At 40.9% G+C, this 18,771-nt stretch overlaps 1 protein-coding gene and 1 long non-coding RNA gene across 2 annotated transcripts; both read left to right on the top strand.

Annotated features, from left to right (window-relative positions):
* The first annotated feature begins 10,299 nt into the window (after positions 1–10,299).
* On the top strand, positions 10,300–11,476 carry LOC133447337 (uncharacterized). The gene is made up of 3 exons (XM_061726010.1): positions 10,300–10,384; positions 10,665–10,994; positions 11,088–11,476. Exons 1-3 carry the CDS (start codon positions 10,342–10,344, stop codon positions 11,474–11,476), a joined length of 762 nt encoding a protein of 253 aa, XP_061581994.1. The 5' UTR covers positions 10,300–10,341.
* Positions 11,477–11,645: 169 nt separating this feature from the next.
* On the top strand, positions 11,646–12,387 carry LOC133447479 (uncharacterized). Its single transcript, XR_009782912.1, has 3 exons — positions 11,646–11,778; positions 11,880–11,905; positions 11,973–12,387. It is a non-coding gene; the product is annotated as an uncharacterized LOC133447479 (long non-coding RNA).
* The last annotated feature ends 6,384 nt before the right edge of the window (positions 12,388–18,771 follow it).

The raw sequence follows: 18,771 nt of genomic DNA, 5'->3' as shown, positions 1-18,771 counted from the left end.
CAAGTTGGATAACGAAACTTTGCGGCCATTATCTGGCAGAAAAACAAACTACCGTATTTTCACGACCATACGGCGCACTGTGTGGAAAGGCGCACCCTCAGTTTTGTGTGTCATTTTTGGTTTTAAAACACACATACGGCGCACCGACCCAAAAGGCGCCGTTTACAGAGACGGAGCTGCACACACGCACCGCAAAACACACACGCGCTAAAAATAGAGCGGAAGCAAAACTTAGTTTGATATTTTATTTCACTTTTCACATCAATCAAACCCTTCAAAGGTTCATATTCTGTTTCTGTATTAAAGAATTAAAAAAAAACACTGGGTCGCCGCACATAAACCTGTCTCAGCCACCAGCCCTTTTCATTTCACTCTGGCTGAAAAGTCTCTTTAGGCAACGCTTTTCTTTTAAAAATCACCATAGCCGGCAGTTTCTGTCCATCAGCGTGGCAGGCAAGCACAAGAGTAAATAAACTTTTCATACCCCGTTGTGCTGCGGATCCCGACCGTGGCGGTCCCGGGTCCCGGCTCCCGCACGGGGGTCCCGGGTGCCGGGTCCCCCGCGCTGGACCGGGTCCGCTCCCCGTCCGCCCCCCCGCACTGGTCCCGCTCACACACACGCGCATGTCGGTACCGGTTTGTATCCGACAGGAGCTCCGCTCCGCTAATTCAGCTGCGCCAGTCCGAATTTCCAGACCTGACTCAGCCACTTGATCATCATCCCTTCATCCAGCCACCCCTTTTCATTGGCCACCATACACCATATCACCATACAGTTTCTGTCCATCAGCGCGGCAGGCAAGCACCACATAAATGAGAATGTGTGTGTTTCGCGGCGCGACACACACACATTCTCATTTATGTGGTGCACACGCGCATGTCGGGATCCGGTACCGGGTTTGTAACCGACAGATTTCGCTGGAAATCTCGGAGGGTGAAGCTGATCAGACCTGGGACAGACCCCTGAAATCCCTGCTCCCAAAGCGGCCGGGAACCAGGTCGATCGGACCCCGCTTTGGGAACCAGGAAGTCGTGCTGGAGCAGCACGCATCACTGCGGCTTCAACCGGGGAAAGTGACCGGTTCCGACCGGCCGGGACCGGAGGAGCCCGCCTGCACTGGTAGCAGGGGCTCCCGGGGAAAGAGCACCGGCATTTCAGCCGGATCTGCCCCGGGGATGCGGCGATCGGACCCCGCAAACCCACGGCAGGTGCTTCCTCGGTTCCCGACATGCAAAACACACGCGCTGCAGAACACACACACAAGTGTGCTTCTTTAAATAGAGTGGAGCAAAACTTAGTTTGATTGTATTTTATTTCACTTTACACATCAAGCAAATCCTTAAAAGTCTTCATCATCTGTTTCCGCATTAAACAGCTCAGTGGATGGTCTCATTCACGTCGCAACTCAAGGCTTCACCCGCCCCCTTCTCTTTTTACCGTTCTCATGGTGGCCGGCCTGACATTACCGTAATTCAGGTAATAGACATGGCGCACCGTTTCATAAGGCGCCCGGCACATTTAAAAAAAGAAAAAAAAAAATTATGTGCGCCTTATGGTCGCGAAAATACGGTAAACCACTAAGTGCAAAACAAAAGGTGCAACAGTAACTTACAACCGTCATTCTGGTTAAATGTTAACTTTTATCCAGAATAAATTGCTTTAATTATAAATGTCTTTTGAAACCATCGGACAATCTCTCGTGTTTTTTTTATTGGAATTCCAGGCACAGATTCAACCAGCCACCTTAAAATAATTCTACCTGGAACCAGTATCAGATTTAGACTCCTAGTACGGACCTACAGGTTTCAGGCTTACAGTATATCCATCATTCCTTACATTTCTTCAGTGCTTTTACATTTTATGTTCCCTGTTTTCCAACCATTTCTCCTTTATGCATCTCTTACAAACAACCAGAGGTGGGTAGTAACGAGTTACATTTACTCCGTTACATTTACTTGAGTAAGTTTTGGGAAATGTTGTAGTTTTAGGAGTAGTTTTGAATCACTATTTTTTTACTTTTACTTGAGTAGATTTGTGAAGAAGAAACTGTTACTCTTACTCCGCTACATTAGGCTACGTTGAGCTGTTACTTTTCTTTTATCCCTTTTATCCGCATACGCGTTAATCTCATGACATCACTGAGTGATTCTTTGGGAAAAATGTTTGTTTTTGCATGTTTTGTCACATTTACACAGACTCAAACACACACAGAGTTTCTATGAGTTCATGGGCTTGTTCTAGTTCTGCCTGGTTAAAAAAGAAAAGTATAAAGGATTGAAATGTTGTGCTACTTGTGCTTAATTTATTTTTTTATTCTGTTATTATTTTATTATTTATTAAAGTACTTGAATTTACTTTAAGATTATTTTAATTTAAGCTATTTTTTATTTTTTATTAATCTTAATTTATTTTATTGATTTAATTTGCCTAAAGATGATTATTTTGTACTTTTGTCTGTTTGAATGGTTGTGTTAAAAAATAAATCAGACGTTACTCAACAGTTACAGAGTACTTGAGTAGTTTTTCACCAAGTACTTTTTTACTTTTACTCAAGTAATTATTTGGATGACTACTTTTTACTTCTACTTTAGTCATATTATTCTGAAGTAACAGTACTTTTACTTGAGTACAATTTTTGGCTCCTCTACCCACCTCTGCAAACAACATTACATACCTTGCTATTGTAGTTCCTGTCATTTCTGTAAACCAACTGAAACTCTAGAATATTAATCAGAGATTTTTATCAAAGCTATGTAGGCAGATAGATTTCTTGATATCCAGTTGTCTACTGCAGTAAAATAACCATAAAGTTTATTACAATAACACTTTATTGCACACAAAGTTGCTGTACAAAAACTACCATGTTATCAGATGTGTTTAAGCTCCAAGGTCTAGTGTTTCCTGGCATAAACTATTGTCCATGTGAGTGTTTCAACTTCTGAGGTACAACTATTCTTCATGTACTGCCCTTTACAGACTAGAATCCCTCCACATTCCATAAAATGTTGAACAATATTTTGTCCTGAAAGGAGAAATTTGCAGATTACAAACAAAATGTCCTTGAGGAACCTATTGACATTACTGTTTGAGAAGAGAAAAAAAAACCCTACTACTACCAAACTGCCCCCATTCCAACGTTTGTTAGCATGTGTAGCGGGTCTGATTAATGCATTTGAAAAAAAAAACGGACCTTGTAAAAGGACAAAAAAAGGAAAAAGAAATGTGAGGAATCAGAAGAACTGAGAATTGCATTTTGTTTTTCTCTAATGTCACCAGTGTTTCACAATTAGTTCTGTAATTGACCAACTCTTGCCACATTATTGTTTACCATGAAAAGAAGTTGAATGTCCAACCACATCTGACCCCTCCTCCTTATTTACCATATTGCATCAAGGAGTCTCTCCATTTATAAGTGCAACAGATCTGAGAAATAAGAACAACTGGGTGGATTTTGTGAAAGACTTTGACGTCTTCCTGCCTCATCCTTTTGCTGTTTTCAGGTTAGTAGCGAGTGTAAAATAACTTATTTTTGAACTTGAACTAAGTTGAGAAATTGACAGAATTGTCTTTGTTGTCTTTTCAGGAAACTTAGCAGCTGCTACTCTGTTGCCCAACCTGGTGCCTGTAATACCAGGTAATGTTTTGAGAACTGTTTTTTTGTTTGTTTGTTTTTCTGCCTGTATCACATATATTTATCACACACACTGTATATGTGCTCATACACAAAATGAACATTTGATACCATGATTTCCTCCTCCACAGCGGGAGCAACAGTCTTATCCACAGGCTGATCTGATCAAATGTGAAGTACTCCAATGTTCTGCCACACGTTCTTTAAAATCATATTTTTCCACATTTCCTTCAACAGAGAATCATGATGATCACGTTTGGATGTTTCCTGCTGCTTGTGTCAACTGCACTCTGTCAAGATCCTTATCGCAATTTTATAAATCAGCATGTCAACGCTCAAATGAGTGCGAACCGGTGTGATCAAGTAATAAGAAGTAGAGAAATCACTGAGCCAGACAGCAACAGGTGTAAGCAGAGAAACACCTTCATCCGAGCGACCACCAAGTTAATCAAACCAATCTGTGCAGATGCTGGAGAACCATTTGGTGACTTGAGAAAAAGTAATAAACCCTTTAGCATTGTTGTCTGCACACTGAAAAAGGAAGGGGCCACACAGCCTAACTGTAAATACCGCGGTCAAAGTCGTACCAGGAGAATTGGAATCGCCTGTCGGGGAGGAAACCCTGTACACTTTGGAAGAGATATTTACTTTGAGCCCTGATTATTTGCTCTTCATTTCAGTCTGATAAATAAAACAAGTCTGATATTTTAAGGGTTTCTTTGCATGCAATGATTGTTAGTTATGAACATCTTTCTGAACCAGTTAATAATTAAATCAATTCCTGGACATCAGAATGTCTGTATAAAATGAAAAGAAAAGCTTTACAAGCCTGTTTGCTACTTTTGTTGTAAAAAATATATCAACATTAAGTGTAAAATGTTTCATGCTGAAAATGTGTTTTTGTTAAATCAGTTAAAGAGGACTCAATAAAAATTTGGCAATCTTAAAGTCTTTCTTCACTTTGAAGTTCAGCTTCTTGCTTTCACTTTTCAAACATGTTTTCTCTCTCAATTTCCAACTGAAGTTTATCGTGAAGGTTTCTCCAGAGATTCTGAGTTCAGGTTCAGACTCTGACTGGGTCACTCTAGGACTTGTAGAACTAGCTTTTCCTCAGTAAATCTTGTGTATTCTGTGTAATTCTTTTGACATTTTATGCACTCCTATAAAATGTCTGAACCCAGAGAAAATAGAATAGAATGTAATACTTTATTGTCACTATACATGGCTACAGTGGGATTAAAAGAAGCATCACCTTTTTAGTGCAAGACAGTGTCGACCAGTGTCTAATAAATATACAATGGCCCGGTTTCACAGACAAGGCTTAAGCTTAGTCTCAGACTAAAATGCTGTTTGAGCTGGCTTAACTTTAAGTCACTTGCACAGACATATCTTAAAATAGTCATAGATTTAGTCTGTTCTGGATTAAACAAAGCCAATTGCAAGAGGGTGCATTAGAGCTACTCTAGGACTAAATTGAAGTTTATATTAATCCTGCAAAGAGGCAGGTTTAACTTCAGCTTAGTACTGTTTGTGAAAGGGAGCACAGATGGTTTGGGAGCTTGGAGTATTTGGAATATCTAAATGAAGACCAATATTCGCTACAGAGGCCAGCCAGACAAATACTTGTGGATAGGAGTCATCCATTGAATCAGTTTGAGGAAATAACTTTCCGAGACCGCTTTCGTATGTACAAAGATGATGTACTGGAGATAATTACTTTGCTTGAGCCTAGACTTTCCTCCATGTCTCAAAGAGGAAGGCCTGTACCCAGTTCTCTCCAAGTTCTGATCACTTTGAGATTCTTGGCATCTGGAACCTTTCATCGTGAAACTGGTGATTTGTGTGGTGTCCGTGAAGCAACAGTGTGTAGAATAGTTCAAAATGTCTGCAGTGCCATTTGTGAACTGAGAAATCTGTACATTAAGTTCCCTGATGCTGCTGAGCAAGCCAACTATAAAGTGCGATTCTACGAATTTGGGAACTTCCCAGGAGTGATTGGCTGTATAGAGGGATGTCATGTTGAAATCAAGTGTCCATCAACTCCTGATGCTGAGGAGTACAGGAACCGTAAGAACTGGTTTTTCATCAATGTTCAGGCTGTATGAACTCCCAATTTAGAGTTTTCAAACATTGTTGCCCGTTTGAAGGGAGCAACACATGACTCAAGGATTTTTCACAACTCTTCATTGTGTGCTCAGTTTGAGAGAGGGCAACATAGCGGAATACTACTTGGTGACAGTGCATATGTGCAGAGTTCCTATTTATTCACACCTTGGCCACATCCCACAACAACTGAGCAGCAAAGATACAACAGAGCTCATATTCGCACTAGAGGGATGATCAAGCGTATGTTTGGAGTGTGGAAAAATCAATTCCAGTGTTTATGCAATACACTTCGTTTTGAGCCAAGAAGATGCTGCAAGGTGATCATTGCTACAGCTGTTCTGCACAACTACCTGAAGCTGCACAACTACCTAAAGCCGTATAATTGTCCTGACCCTCCAATGGAAGACCAGAATGATTCAGATGTGCCCATGCCAGTCCAACGAGGACTTGCACTCAGAGCTGCTTTCACATTGCAGTGCAACATTGCAGTGCAATAGTGTGTTGAAGAATTAAATGAGAAACTCAACCAAGGCTGTCCTAAAATTTAGGTTGTGGGGACTACAATACTCACACTCTTGTCAAGGGTATTTCATTACATTACATAGCTATCTCATGCATCTTTCTTTGAACAACTCTCTCTTCTAATTTCATATCCATGCTCTTCTTTCAGATATTTAATTTTCTGCTCATGAAATTCTAAGGCTAACCTTTCATGCATTGACATCCTTTTTGGTCTCTGCTGGAAGGTTTTGGCAGCATCTTTTCTCTGGGATGCCATGCCAGATGTGGAGGGTGCACAGTCACTGTGCACTGACTCTTCCACCAGAGTTAGAATAATTTCCTCTGGGAAAAGAACACTTTTGGATACAGAAGTGTGGTTACATTTTCATTTGCATTGAATTCACTGCAAATGGCAGCCCAAGCATTGTTTGTCTTATGTTCAACAGCAGCACTATGCCCTTTACTTTCAATAACAGCATGATTTCCCAAAATTTGTTTAAGTAGATTTTTTTTTCATACATAGTATAGTTCTTTGAGCGTGTTCTTTTAGCTTCAACATGTTTGGTGTCAAAATTCCCTCCAGCAAAACTGTCCTCAATTCCGTTCCAGGTTTTTATGAACACCATTAGGCTAACAGACTGTGCTCCTACTTAGGCTAATGAGGCGTTCTCATTTAAGCTTACTCCAGGACTCCACAGTCTGGGACTAACTAAGACAAATATAAGCCATGCTCATGCAAGCCACTTAAATGACCTAGCTTTACAAGTCTGACTTAGGCCTACTCCTGGCTTGATATAAGCCTTGTCTGTGAAACCGGGCCATAGTCAGCTATTGCAGAGATCAAATTCAATTTACCCGATGCCCTTCACCATTTGAAGAATCAGTGCCTCTCTTAACACAGTAGAAAGGCATCATAGACATAAGCTAACAGAACTAAACTCAAGTTTGTGTCTATTCATCTTTAAATAGAAACACAATAGAAATAGTAGTTCATAAAAGAACTTGGTGTAAAACTTAAAGGAGCTTGAGGCTCCTTTTAAGAAATGAGACTCTCTAGCGCCACCCTTCACCACGACGGCCGTTGGGGGTACTGCAGCCAACAGCAAAGCCGGCACGGGAGAACGGGGAGAACGTGCATGCAGCGCCATGTGACGTCACATCCGCAGCCCAGCGCGGGAAATTCGGGACCGAATTGCAGCACATTTTGCAGCACACAGCCTGTTCAAGGCAAAGGAGAGATACACTAGAGGGCTCATTCTTTTGGGTTTGGAACTCTTCATCTGACATTATTACTAGAAAACTTAAAGTGTATACGGATTTTTTTCATAAATCCTGCCACAATCCGGCCTCAAGCTCCTTTAAAATTGCTTTAAAAATAAGGTCAAGTTCCTAATCAAAAGAGCATTCAGTTTGAAAAAGTGACTCCAGGAATTATCTTGTGCATTTAAATTAAACTGTGGTGTGTGTGATCACTCAAGGCGATCGTAATTGAGACTCTTTTCTCACGTCGTTCCTCAATGGTGGAATCAGATCAACCTTCAGTTATTATCTCTTCCCCATAATTGTTCTCCGTTGTTCTTGTAGTTTGTTGTGCTGGCCTGCTCCTCCTCTTCTCTTCTGTATATGTTGCAGGCCAGACCCTCAGGAGCTGCATGCTGACCTGCAGTCCCCCCATCTGATCATCCCACTGCTTGCTTCCACCTGTCTGTATAGATGTCTCTTTTGGATACCTGCTGACATCCTGACCACCTCAGTCTCTGCTGTCTAGATCTGTTTATATATTCATCCCTGTAGATCACCAACTTACCATTGTGTCTGTGTCTCTCCTTTCTCTGTTCTTCATTATTTCCGTCTGTTCTCTCTTATCTTGCTCTGCCCAGCTGGTCTTCGGCAGGAGGGTCCCCCCTTATGAGCCTGGTCCTGCTCAAGGTTTCTTCCCTCCTAAAGGGGAGTTTTTCCTTGCCACTGTTTGGCTAAAGGTTTTTCTCGCACTAGGGGAGTTTTTACCTGCCAGTGTTTATGTAATAATTGGTCTGTGGTCAAGTTCTGGGTCTCTGTAAAGCGGCTAGAGACAACTCGTGTTGTGATAGATATTATTTTGATCAAATTGAATTGAACTGAATTGAATTCTCTTCAGCTGGTCTGATAGATGAGGAAATGAATAGCTCCAAACACCAAGATATTTTGTTTCAAAACCTTTTTTCCTCCAAAATGAAGAGAAATTTCATATGCCAGAAGTGACCCATTAATATCAACCAAGGTAATACTTAGGGAAAACAAATCAAAGTCTTGGAGTGCTCAGAGCTCTGTCCCCTCGAAAACCTGTGGAATTACTTAAACAGAGCGGCACAGAGGATCCTCTCCTGTAATTCCACAAAATGTTAGTTAAGAGAGATGTTCAGATATCCAGCTGTGGTACATTTTCCTTTATTCAAAATACAATACACCCAATAAACGTGTATTTATTTTTCTCTGGATTGATGTTGTCGTTATTTCTATTGTTGTATTATTTTAAACTTACAGAAACGTTTACAACGGAGTGTAACCCTTAGACTCACCAGTGCGAACTTCATTCCCAGGTTGGGTGGTCAGATCTGGAAACGCGTCGGCACACAGACTGGTACAGACTGATGTACAAAGTCCTCCTGGGTCTGCCATCTCCCTACCAAAGTCTGCATCTTCACACAAAACAATGGCCCTTATGCAGTACGCTCTTAGGACTTGTACACATTGACTGTCTCCAGTGTTCATACAGGGATTGGGAAAAAAAGCTTTCCAATATTATGCTCCTTCAGACTGGAAAACTTTACAAAACATGTTAAAACTTCAGGATCTTGTTTCTTTTAAGTGTTCTCTGACAGACCTAGAGATGCAGCCGCTGAGCTGTCATTGCTTTTAGTTCCTTTTCACATTGGGTGACTTTGTGCAACAGCCATTTTCAGGCCTTCACCCTCAGGATTGCAGATCCAGGACCCTTGTTTTCTGCCACAGTGACATCTAGTGATTTCATGGTAGTATAACAGGAATGATGGAAAAGATCTAAAAATGCAACCAAAGCATGAGTTTCAATATTCTAAAGAAGCAAGAAGTAAACTTTCTAAATAGAATAAATATAATAAACATCAATATCAAACAACAAACATCATAAACAGTAGTCACACTTTGGCTATCAGTATTTACTTTGTGTTTCTGTTTCATTTCCACCTCATTAACACGACCTGTTTATGTTGTTACTGTAAACATACAGTATAAGCAAGTTGACGTGAATCTTGAATCTTTTAGAGCCACAAACCTAACTGCAGACTTGCTTAGTGGATTATTTAAATGTTAATGAAACACAAAGATTTTAAAAGGAGTCGAGCTGTTTAAGCTGCACACTGGAACTTTTGTCCTTTTCTGCTCAGTGGTTTCCTTCCAGGCACTGAGGTTAAGCCACTTTAATAATGCTGTCAAGGATTATCTGTGTTTGGTCTCTTACTTGGTCACATTGTTGTTTTAACTTCCATCATTCATTTTTTTCTCTTAACTGCCTCTGCCATGATGTTCACTGCAGCTATGTCAGCTAGTTTATTCCTTGTTGATGTGTAACTTAGTGCCAGAAAGCATTAGACAGTTGTTGCAAAATACAGCCAGAATGGAAGTCAGATGGATTTTTGCTGACAGCAGGGATTAAAGACTGCTTCAACTAAATGATGCTTTCTAAGACTAAGTAAATTGTGCTACAAATGACATTGAAACCGATGTCTTAACAAGGATAAAAAGTCCTTTGTGCTGCTTTAATTCTGGTGAGCACTAGTGTTACAAAACTGATGAAGCAATCTGTATGTAACTGAAATTCTGCTAATTTAAACATCTTGCTGTGAACTGAGCCAGCTGGAAGAACTCAGTTTGGAGCGGATTGTCTAATGATGTCCCAAAAATAATAATGTTGATATGCTACGCCTGTTTGGATAGGCCGCAACAGTTAAAAAAAGAGGGGGGCAGAATCAGCTTTACAGGAAATGTGGCAATGACATATCTTACTCTGTGTCTGCAAAGAGGTAGTCAAAAAAAAAAAAACATCGTTCTTGCATCACATTCTTGAAAATTCTGCACCTTCAAAATGTTGCATCTTTGGATTATTTTCATTCTTCTTCCTCAGGGATGTAAGTACTCTTTACATACTTAATTTACTAAGCATGCCTTTTTTTAGTAGAAAAGGGCTTTATGTTGGTAATAAAATAATTCAAGCTGCTTTTCACTTTCAAAATTAATGTGTAAACCAACTTTATTTCCTTGGATTCATGGAGGGATTTTAACAAATGTCCATGACTGAAGGAATCAAAACTCATCAGCTTCTTCCAATTTTGTTTTATGGTGGTATTTAGGTTCTTATTTTTACACCAATCATTTAATATCCATTATTATGTTGTTTTTTTAATTCAGACCCACTGATCTCAGTGACCAAAGGTCAACTTGGGGAACCTGTGACTTTCACATGTTTGCTCCCTTTGGACGACAGCATCACCCGAGTCAAGTGGTACAAGCAGAGTGTCGGTGATACTCTTGCACTAATTGCAACATTCATGCCCTCTTCTGTGACGCCCATATTAGAGCAAAGTTTTTCTCCATCACGATTTGCTGGAAATTACACAGTAACAGTAATGAGCACCCTGACCATTCTGAAGACCATGCAGGAAGATGAAGCCCTGTATCACTGCGCAGCCTTTTCCTGGCAAACGGATGTGTGGACTGGAACCTTTTTGTCTTTGAAAGGTCATTAACGTCTCGTTATTTTTTTGTTCTTATGCTCCCCATTATATCTCATCACGTACTTGACTTTTAATAACCTCCACTCTTCCCTAATAGGAAACAATGAGGGAACAACAAACTATACTGTTGTTCAGAGGCCAACTGTGTCGGGTCCAGTTCAGCCTGGACACTCTGTGACTCTCCAGTGTTCAGTTCTCTTTGATTCTCCGATGGGATCCTGTCCAGATGAAAATAGCATTCTCTGGTTTGGAGTCAGATCAGATAAATCGCTTGGAAACATTGTGTACACTAAAGGAGTTAAGCCTGACGAATGTGGCAGGAAAGCAGATACAGCATCTTCAACAAAGAGCTGCGTTTATCAACTCTCCAAGAAAATGAGCTTGTCAGATATCGGGACTTACTATTGTGCTCTTGCCACGTGTTGGGAGATTATATTTGGAAATGGGACAAAGCTTGACATCAAAGGTAAGCGTGTGGTAACATGAATACCAATTTTGGGAGTTTGGAAACATTTTTGAGCATACAGCTTGATTTGAAAATGAGGACAGACAAAAGGAAAACATTTTCAGGTGATCATTGACTCTTAGAATGAAAATGAAGTCCATACAGATTCACTTTTAGTTATATTTTCTTTTTCTTTTCCACTTGTCAGAAGCAGGAGAATTGTCCTTTGGAGTCCCACAGACAAACCAAATATCTCTGCTGTGTTCTATCTTTGGAATAAGTCTGCTTGTGACAGCCATCCTCATTGCAATCATGGAGAAAGTGAATTGTACCTCCTGCAGTGGTAATATAGCACACTATATCCCCTATTGTATTTGCTTTTTCTAGTTAAATTAATGTTGTAGAGCAGTTTCACATTTAACATTGATTTATTTTGTTTTTCAGATGCTCTGTGTCAAAGAAATTTAAAGGTAATTGTATAAAAGTGGTCGTAGTCCTTTGTCATTGATAATGTTCTAACACGTTTTCTTATTGTAGACAGAACAGAATACAGGGATTTACTCCCGTGTCATCTTTACCAAGGTAAAATCTGGCAGTGGTGGGAGAAAAGAAGCACAACCAGTGGAGAGGGAGCTGGCCGACACTGATCTCAAGACTTTTGGACTGGAGTAGCAAGTCAGCACCTAAACTATTTGTCATCTGCTTTTACTGTTTACGTTGCTGTTGTGATTTTACCTTTTGGTTTGTGATGTCCCATTTGGAAGACTTGAGTTAGAGAAGGGTCTGGGTGCAGTATGTGGGGAACTGGAGGTCCAGTGCAGACCAGAAACATATGACCTCCACTTGAGCCCCCTGAGTGCCCTGACAACATCCTAAAAGTTGAGAGTGGAGTTCAGAGGGGTATTCCAGGAAGCGGGTTTAGTTAAAAGTCTGAGTTTGTTAAGCCTGAGATGAGGGAAATCCGGAGTTTTCAGTTCCAGAAAGCGATTTAACTCAAACTCTGAGTCAGTTACTACGGCAACTGAGCCTCTGAACCTAACCTGTTACGCAATACGTATCCGTTTTCTGCACCACGGACAGCAAGCGGCAGAGAGAGCAGAAAAAGCGTATCTAACAAACGCAACGTATTTTATTCACTATGTCAGTGCAACAATATCACAGGGACATCCGAGTTTACCTTCAAACAGTTAAAGGGGACATATTATGGCATTTAATGTATATTTTAAACAGGCCTTGAATGTCTTAAAAACAATCTAAAGCTTGTTTTTTCTACATAAATCAGAAATTCAGCCTGTGGGCCCTGTCACTAGTTTTACCGCTTCTAAAGCCTTTTTCTGTACTTCATTCTAAGGGGAGGGGAGGCTATGATAATGAGGCTCTGCGCTGATTGGCTGCTTGAATGACGTGTAGCAGGGGAGGAGAATAAGCGCCGCTCCGGGCAGAAGAGCCGGCTTCGTACACAAAGCGTGTCCCATGCGAGAAGCTTCTGCGACAAAATCAATTCCATTGCTTTTTAATTTTTTTTTGTATTGGACTGTCCTAACTGGCCGCGAGTTTAACGGTTTCAGTGTGGAGAGAGAGCGTCCGATGTCACGCATCTCGACGTGATAGTCGGACGCTCAGAGGCGATTCTGGGGTCTGTTGGGGCCCTAGGCAAAAATTTCTAGGGGGCCCCTCAAACCAGCGTTCATCACCGTTATGTTATAATAAACTGACACCAACGAAAACTTTATGAAATTTATATTTATTTACACACTGCTAATTTACACACACGACACTGTGTGTATTTTTTTTTTTTTTTGACACTGCGTACAGGTGGATGGCCGTGATCATGGGAATGACAACATGGGGCCCCTTAAGGGAGGTTTCTTACTGGCTACTGAGATGTCATTGATAATTGCCTTATGTTTGTTTAAGGAGGAGGATATGGTCATTGCGGTTACCACATTTTGAGATCTGTACAGTAAAAACAGCCTTCAATACTTTTTTAGTCCTCAAAATCCCTGATAGGAAACATTTTTGTAATAAAAGTAATTATTAAAAAAAAAAATAATAATTTTTTTTTTTTTTTTTTTTTTGGGCCTCATGGGCCCCCCAACAACTCGGGGCCCCAAGCAGTTGCCTGCCTTGCCTGTTCACAAGCTGCGCACCTGCGGACGCTCTCATTCAGTTACTCGCTGTAAATGGATCTTAAAGCCTGATTTACGGTTCTGCGTTAAATCGACGCATACCCTTCGCCGTAGGCTCTGCGTTGGTTTAACGCGGAACCATAAATCAGCCTTTAGTCACCTCGTCTTCACACAGGAAGAATTCTCATCATTTCTTATGTTACAAGACAAATGAATCATGTTAACTGTAAAGAAATCACAACACTGAATTTTCACAAATGGCAACTTTATTGTTAAAAAAATAAAACATGAGTTGTATATAAATAACATTTATGCACTATTGCTGGCTCAAGGAAGGACCGTGCGTTTTCTGAAGGTGTCGTTGAACAGCTTTAGGTGCTTGGAAGATCTAAAACCATAAAGAGAAAAAAAATGTATTACTAATTTACCTAACGAGTGAGTGGCTCCGTTAGGGAACACTGGAGCCGCCGGGGCTCGGGGCTCTTCACCGGGCCGGTCCGTGAGCAGCTCTGGCAGCTCCGTATTTGGCCCCGGTGCTCCGGAGCTCAGCTAAATACTTAGCCCATGCAAAAACAAACTTGTAGACAAATATAAATAACATAAAAAAATAACGTCACTTACTGTTGACTTGTGTGCAGTTGCCGGGTCCGTGCTGTAGGAACTGATACTTTTATGAGGGTAAGTGTCGATGCAAAACCTCATTTTAACTCTCCCTCGCTGTGGAAACCGGTGGAAAACAGTCATCGCTTCTAAACAATTGCTGAAGCTCCAGCCGGCTGAGAGAGTTGTGGGCGTGGTTTCAGCAGCGGAGGCCGACCTATGGAAATCTGCTCCTGTCGTTACGTAACGACGGGAGCAGATTCAGAACGGCTCAAAAAAGTCACATGACACTGGAAGATTCATTTGGGCGGGGGTCACAGACCCTGCAGATTTTCATGGGATTTCATCTTCCCTGTGGTGGCAGGTTGAGGGGAGACCACTTTATATATGTTAAAACAAGAAAAAACCTGTTTATCATAATAGGTCGCCTTTAAAGCGACACTACGTAACTTTTCCACCTTAATATCATATTTCCAGAGTCATTGTGATGGTACATCAACTTCCAACAGGTTTAATGAAACCTCTGTCATGGTCTGAGGGGTCTGTATCTCCTTCACTGGCACTATGTAACTTTGAGGAGCATGGTAGGAACCCTGCCACACTAAAAAACTACAAATCGTTACGACTTTGACTGCTTTACGGCATACGTCACTTCCCCCTCCTTCCCGATTCGCAGTCGAGACGAAAACGGGCGGGGCGTGGAGCGCAGCTCCGCAGAAGCTAGTAACCCGTTGCTGCAGCAGCAGCTCCACATAACAGACGTGGGGAAAAGATCCTAATGGTTTAACTTTTCAACGGTTTCCTGCTCGGAGGCAGAACCACGCAGGCCAAGTATCTGATATATCTGATATAACACCGGCTTCCACACAGTAAAGCCTGAATTATGGTTCTGCGTTAAATCGACGCACACCTACGGCGTAGGGTACATGGCGACGCGCAACGTACGGTGCGTGTCGCCGCGTACCTACGCCGTAGGCTCTGCGTCGATTTAACGCGGAACCATAAACAGCCTTAAACCACAAACACTCACACAGACGGGTCGGATCAAAACACGGGTTTTATTCCCCACTTCTCCAGCTAAACGCAGTTGCTGGCCAGCTCTCTGCGGTGCAATTAACCCCAATTTTCAGATAAAACTAGTTTGTTGAGGAAAAAATATTAACTCTTATTTGTAGCTGCAGAGGAAAAAAATTATCTCACGAGGAAAACAAAAATATTGCTCACGCCTCGGAGCCTCTTCAAGATAATATAGCAGTCAAAAATAAGAAAAGAGAAGTAAGAGGGATACAAAACATGTACTGTATGTTGTACTATTATACAAATTTATTGAAACACATGGGTCTTCAGTAGGGATTAATTATTATTATAATTAATAATAATTAATAATCATTATTTTCTCCATATACCGCTCCCTGGCTTCCTTGTTTAAGGTATCCCGGTAAATTCCAGTTCCTTTCCAGCAGTTTAACATCTTTTTTTTTGCGTTTTGTCTGTTCACTTGGTGAAACAGAAAAGTGTCCCGTCTCCTCTCATCAAAACAAATGCAGCAACGGGACAGGAGTTTTCCGGCAGTACGCGCTGGTTGCTCATGGGAAACTTAGTGTTCTTTCTGGTAAAACACTACCGCTTTTGTCCAAAAGATGCCGCCAAACTCAGAAAAGCTGAAAGTCACGTTGTGCTGCTTTAAAGTCCGAATGCAAAATGGAGAGAGAGGGAGCAGAAGACAGAAAGAGAGAGAGAGAGTAAAAAAAAAGTAAAATATTTCCCTTAAACAGATTCATAAGAGGGTAGGGTGATTTGATATCTTAACTTAAAATGAACTTGCACAATTAATCAATCAGTGGCTAACAGCCTCGTTAATATCTGCTGCTGCTGGGGCAACATTGGACCCATCACTTGCCTTCTTTCTTTTTTTTTTTTTTTTAATTGCGTGGTTGTCTCCTTTTCATTTTTGTAGTTTCTAGTGAAATCCATCATGTTGTTCTGATATACATTTGTAGTTATTTTATATGTATTAAGTAATAGAATAAATCAATACAAATAGACACAGAGTAGGCTAATTCCATAAATGTAAAAAAAACATTTACATTTTCCCCTGAAGCCGAGGTGTTTGGCTGCCCCTGATCTAAATGACAATCAAATTTCATTCAATACCATTCCACCACTGTTTTCATCTGTAATATTATAAGACAGTGTGCTTAAATGTTAAATGAATACTGCATTCAAACGTACACATTGACTGCAGCAACTTTCTCCCACGCCAATTCTCTCCTTTGCTGCTGCAACTGTGTTTTTTTTCCGAAATATGCTCTCATACTCGCCATATGCAAGTATTAACACTTCTAACTCCAGTGGCGTGAAGTATGTGGATCTTCAGATGCAAACTAATGTTTCCTCAAAGGGATTTTGTAAATTGAAATGTTAAATAAAGTTTAAAAAAAAAAGAAAAAGTATGTGGATCTTTTGTTGTCGCCGGTTGCCATGGTGAATCCTTGTATAAGGGCTCTACTGATGATGGCTTTTTATTTCCCTCACGCACGCGCTTAGCTCGAGCTTAACAAACTCAGAGTTGATTGAACTAACTCATATCCGCTGTTCTGGAACCGAAAACTCAGAGTTTCCTATCTCAGGTTAACTCGGAGTTCAGGTCTAAACTCAGAATTTGTTGAACCTGCTTCCTGGAATACCCCCCAGGTGTTGCCAAGAGAGGAGCTACTCTTCCTCCATGGCCTCCACAGAGTCTCCTATTGAATTTGGTCCCTGGCTGCCATAATGCTGGTGTTTTAGGACCCAGAAGTGACCATATTATGGTCCAGAGATGGATGTCATTCATTTTCAAGACAGAAATGGAGAATATCTTGATGTACTTTATACAGTCGGCAGTATTGCACATTAAAATTCACACACAGGCACGCACACACACACAGACAGATTAATTTTATGGCTATTCTTTGTTGAGCTCTAATCACTGGTCTGGCAGTTATGTCCTTTCATATCAGTTATGTATCATTTATAACGGGCCTGTCTGTGATCCACTGGTAGCAAAGTTGCATAATATACACATATTAGCCATGTTTCAGTCAGGCGAGTAATATTTTCACGACCGTGGGGGCCAGAGCATTCAGTCACTCCGCTCCCCCAACCATGTGACTCACTCCCTCCTGATCTTCATAACATTGATTCAATTACGAAAACTCATCTCTTCAGGTTTTCCTTCTCCCTCTGAGTGGGAGAGCCTGAACAGATGTCTGCATAGATAATCAGACGTGTTAATGCTATGATGCTATGACTAATATCCATACTCCATTTATCGTCATTGTGTTACGTATTTGGTTTCTATCATTGCTTTCTATTTTTTTATGTATATAGTGTCTGTATTTTATTGTTTTTATGGTGCATGGTGACCTTGAGTATCATGAAAGCCGCCTATAAATAAAATACATTATTATTATTGTTATATTGTGGGTCCTCTTATTGTAGAAAAAACTAGTCTTACAGACTGGAGAAGAAGACAACAGAATACAGGACGTGAACCATCTACTTAAAATGTCATGGAGCCTCATACATTATGATGTGAAACTCAGATCGAACATCCTTTTTCAGCACATCCCATAAATACATGAGGGAGGCGCTTTCACATCTACAGATTTTAATTCATTTAAAATAATCTTGGATTCATTTTCCTAGTTGATGCAGTTTGATTTGCCTGGCATGAACACTGTCACGGCACTCTGGTGTGGATCAAAACAACTGCATTGCACTTTGGCGGGTTCCTCAGTGTAATAAAACATGCACATGACGCCACTGAACAAAAAGCTCCTCTATTGTAGCCATGTTACGTTGTCAAATTCCAAGCAAAATAGAGAATCACCATCATGAAACAATGTCATAACACAAGCAGCATAGTAGCATATTCACACAGGACCCTCCCCCTGCATTTATGTACTTCTTTCTTTGCCCCTCACAACAGACAAATAACACCAAAAAGGTGATGAAGATCTTCTTGTGTGGTCTAAAGTGGTGCATTTATGTACACTTGGAACTTTCTGTGTTAAAAAAAAAACACCAAACCACAGGAAATATGTAATCTATTTATAAACTCATCTGGTGATATATACCAGAGCAAATGTAACAAGTTGTGAAAGCCCTTTCAGGTGAAAGGGGTTTCTGGAAAACATGTTCACACCACGCACAAACATCCAACTCATAAACAATGTTCCATAGTTGGCTTCCAAAAGAATTTAGCTCCCCAGATGAAATACAGCATAAGATGCGCAAAATAAATAACACCAGCACTTGTATGAATGTTGGAAGTGGAGGTTTATGTGTGTAGCTAATTTTAGTGACATGTTTTTAAAAGTCATTCACAGCCCTGAGGGGTATTCCAGGAAGCAGGTTTAGTGAAAATCCTGAGTTTGTTAAGCCTGGGATGAGGGAAATCCAGAGTTTTCAGTTCCAGAAAGCGAGTTAACTCAAACTCTGAGTCAGTTACTATGGCAACTGAGCCTCTGAACCTAACCTGCTCGCTAGCAGGTTTACTTCAATAAAGCCTGAGTTTCTCTCCGTCTCCTCCTTCAGTGGCGTCAATTCAGCCAATGGGGCAAGAG

This window comes from Cololabis saira, chromosome 7 (genome assembly GCF_033807715.1).
Source record: "Cololabis saira isolate AMF1-May2022 chromosome 7, fColSai1.1, whole genome shotgun sequence".
Classification (NCBI taxonomy): Eukaryota; Metazoa; Chordata; class Actinopteri; order Beloniformes; family Belonidae; genus Cololabis; species Cololabis saira.
Note: the sequence above shows the minus strand (reverse complement) of the source record. Positions and strands in the feature narration are given on the sequence as shown.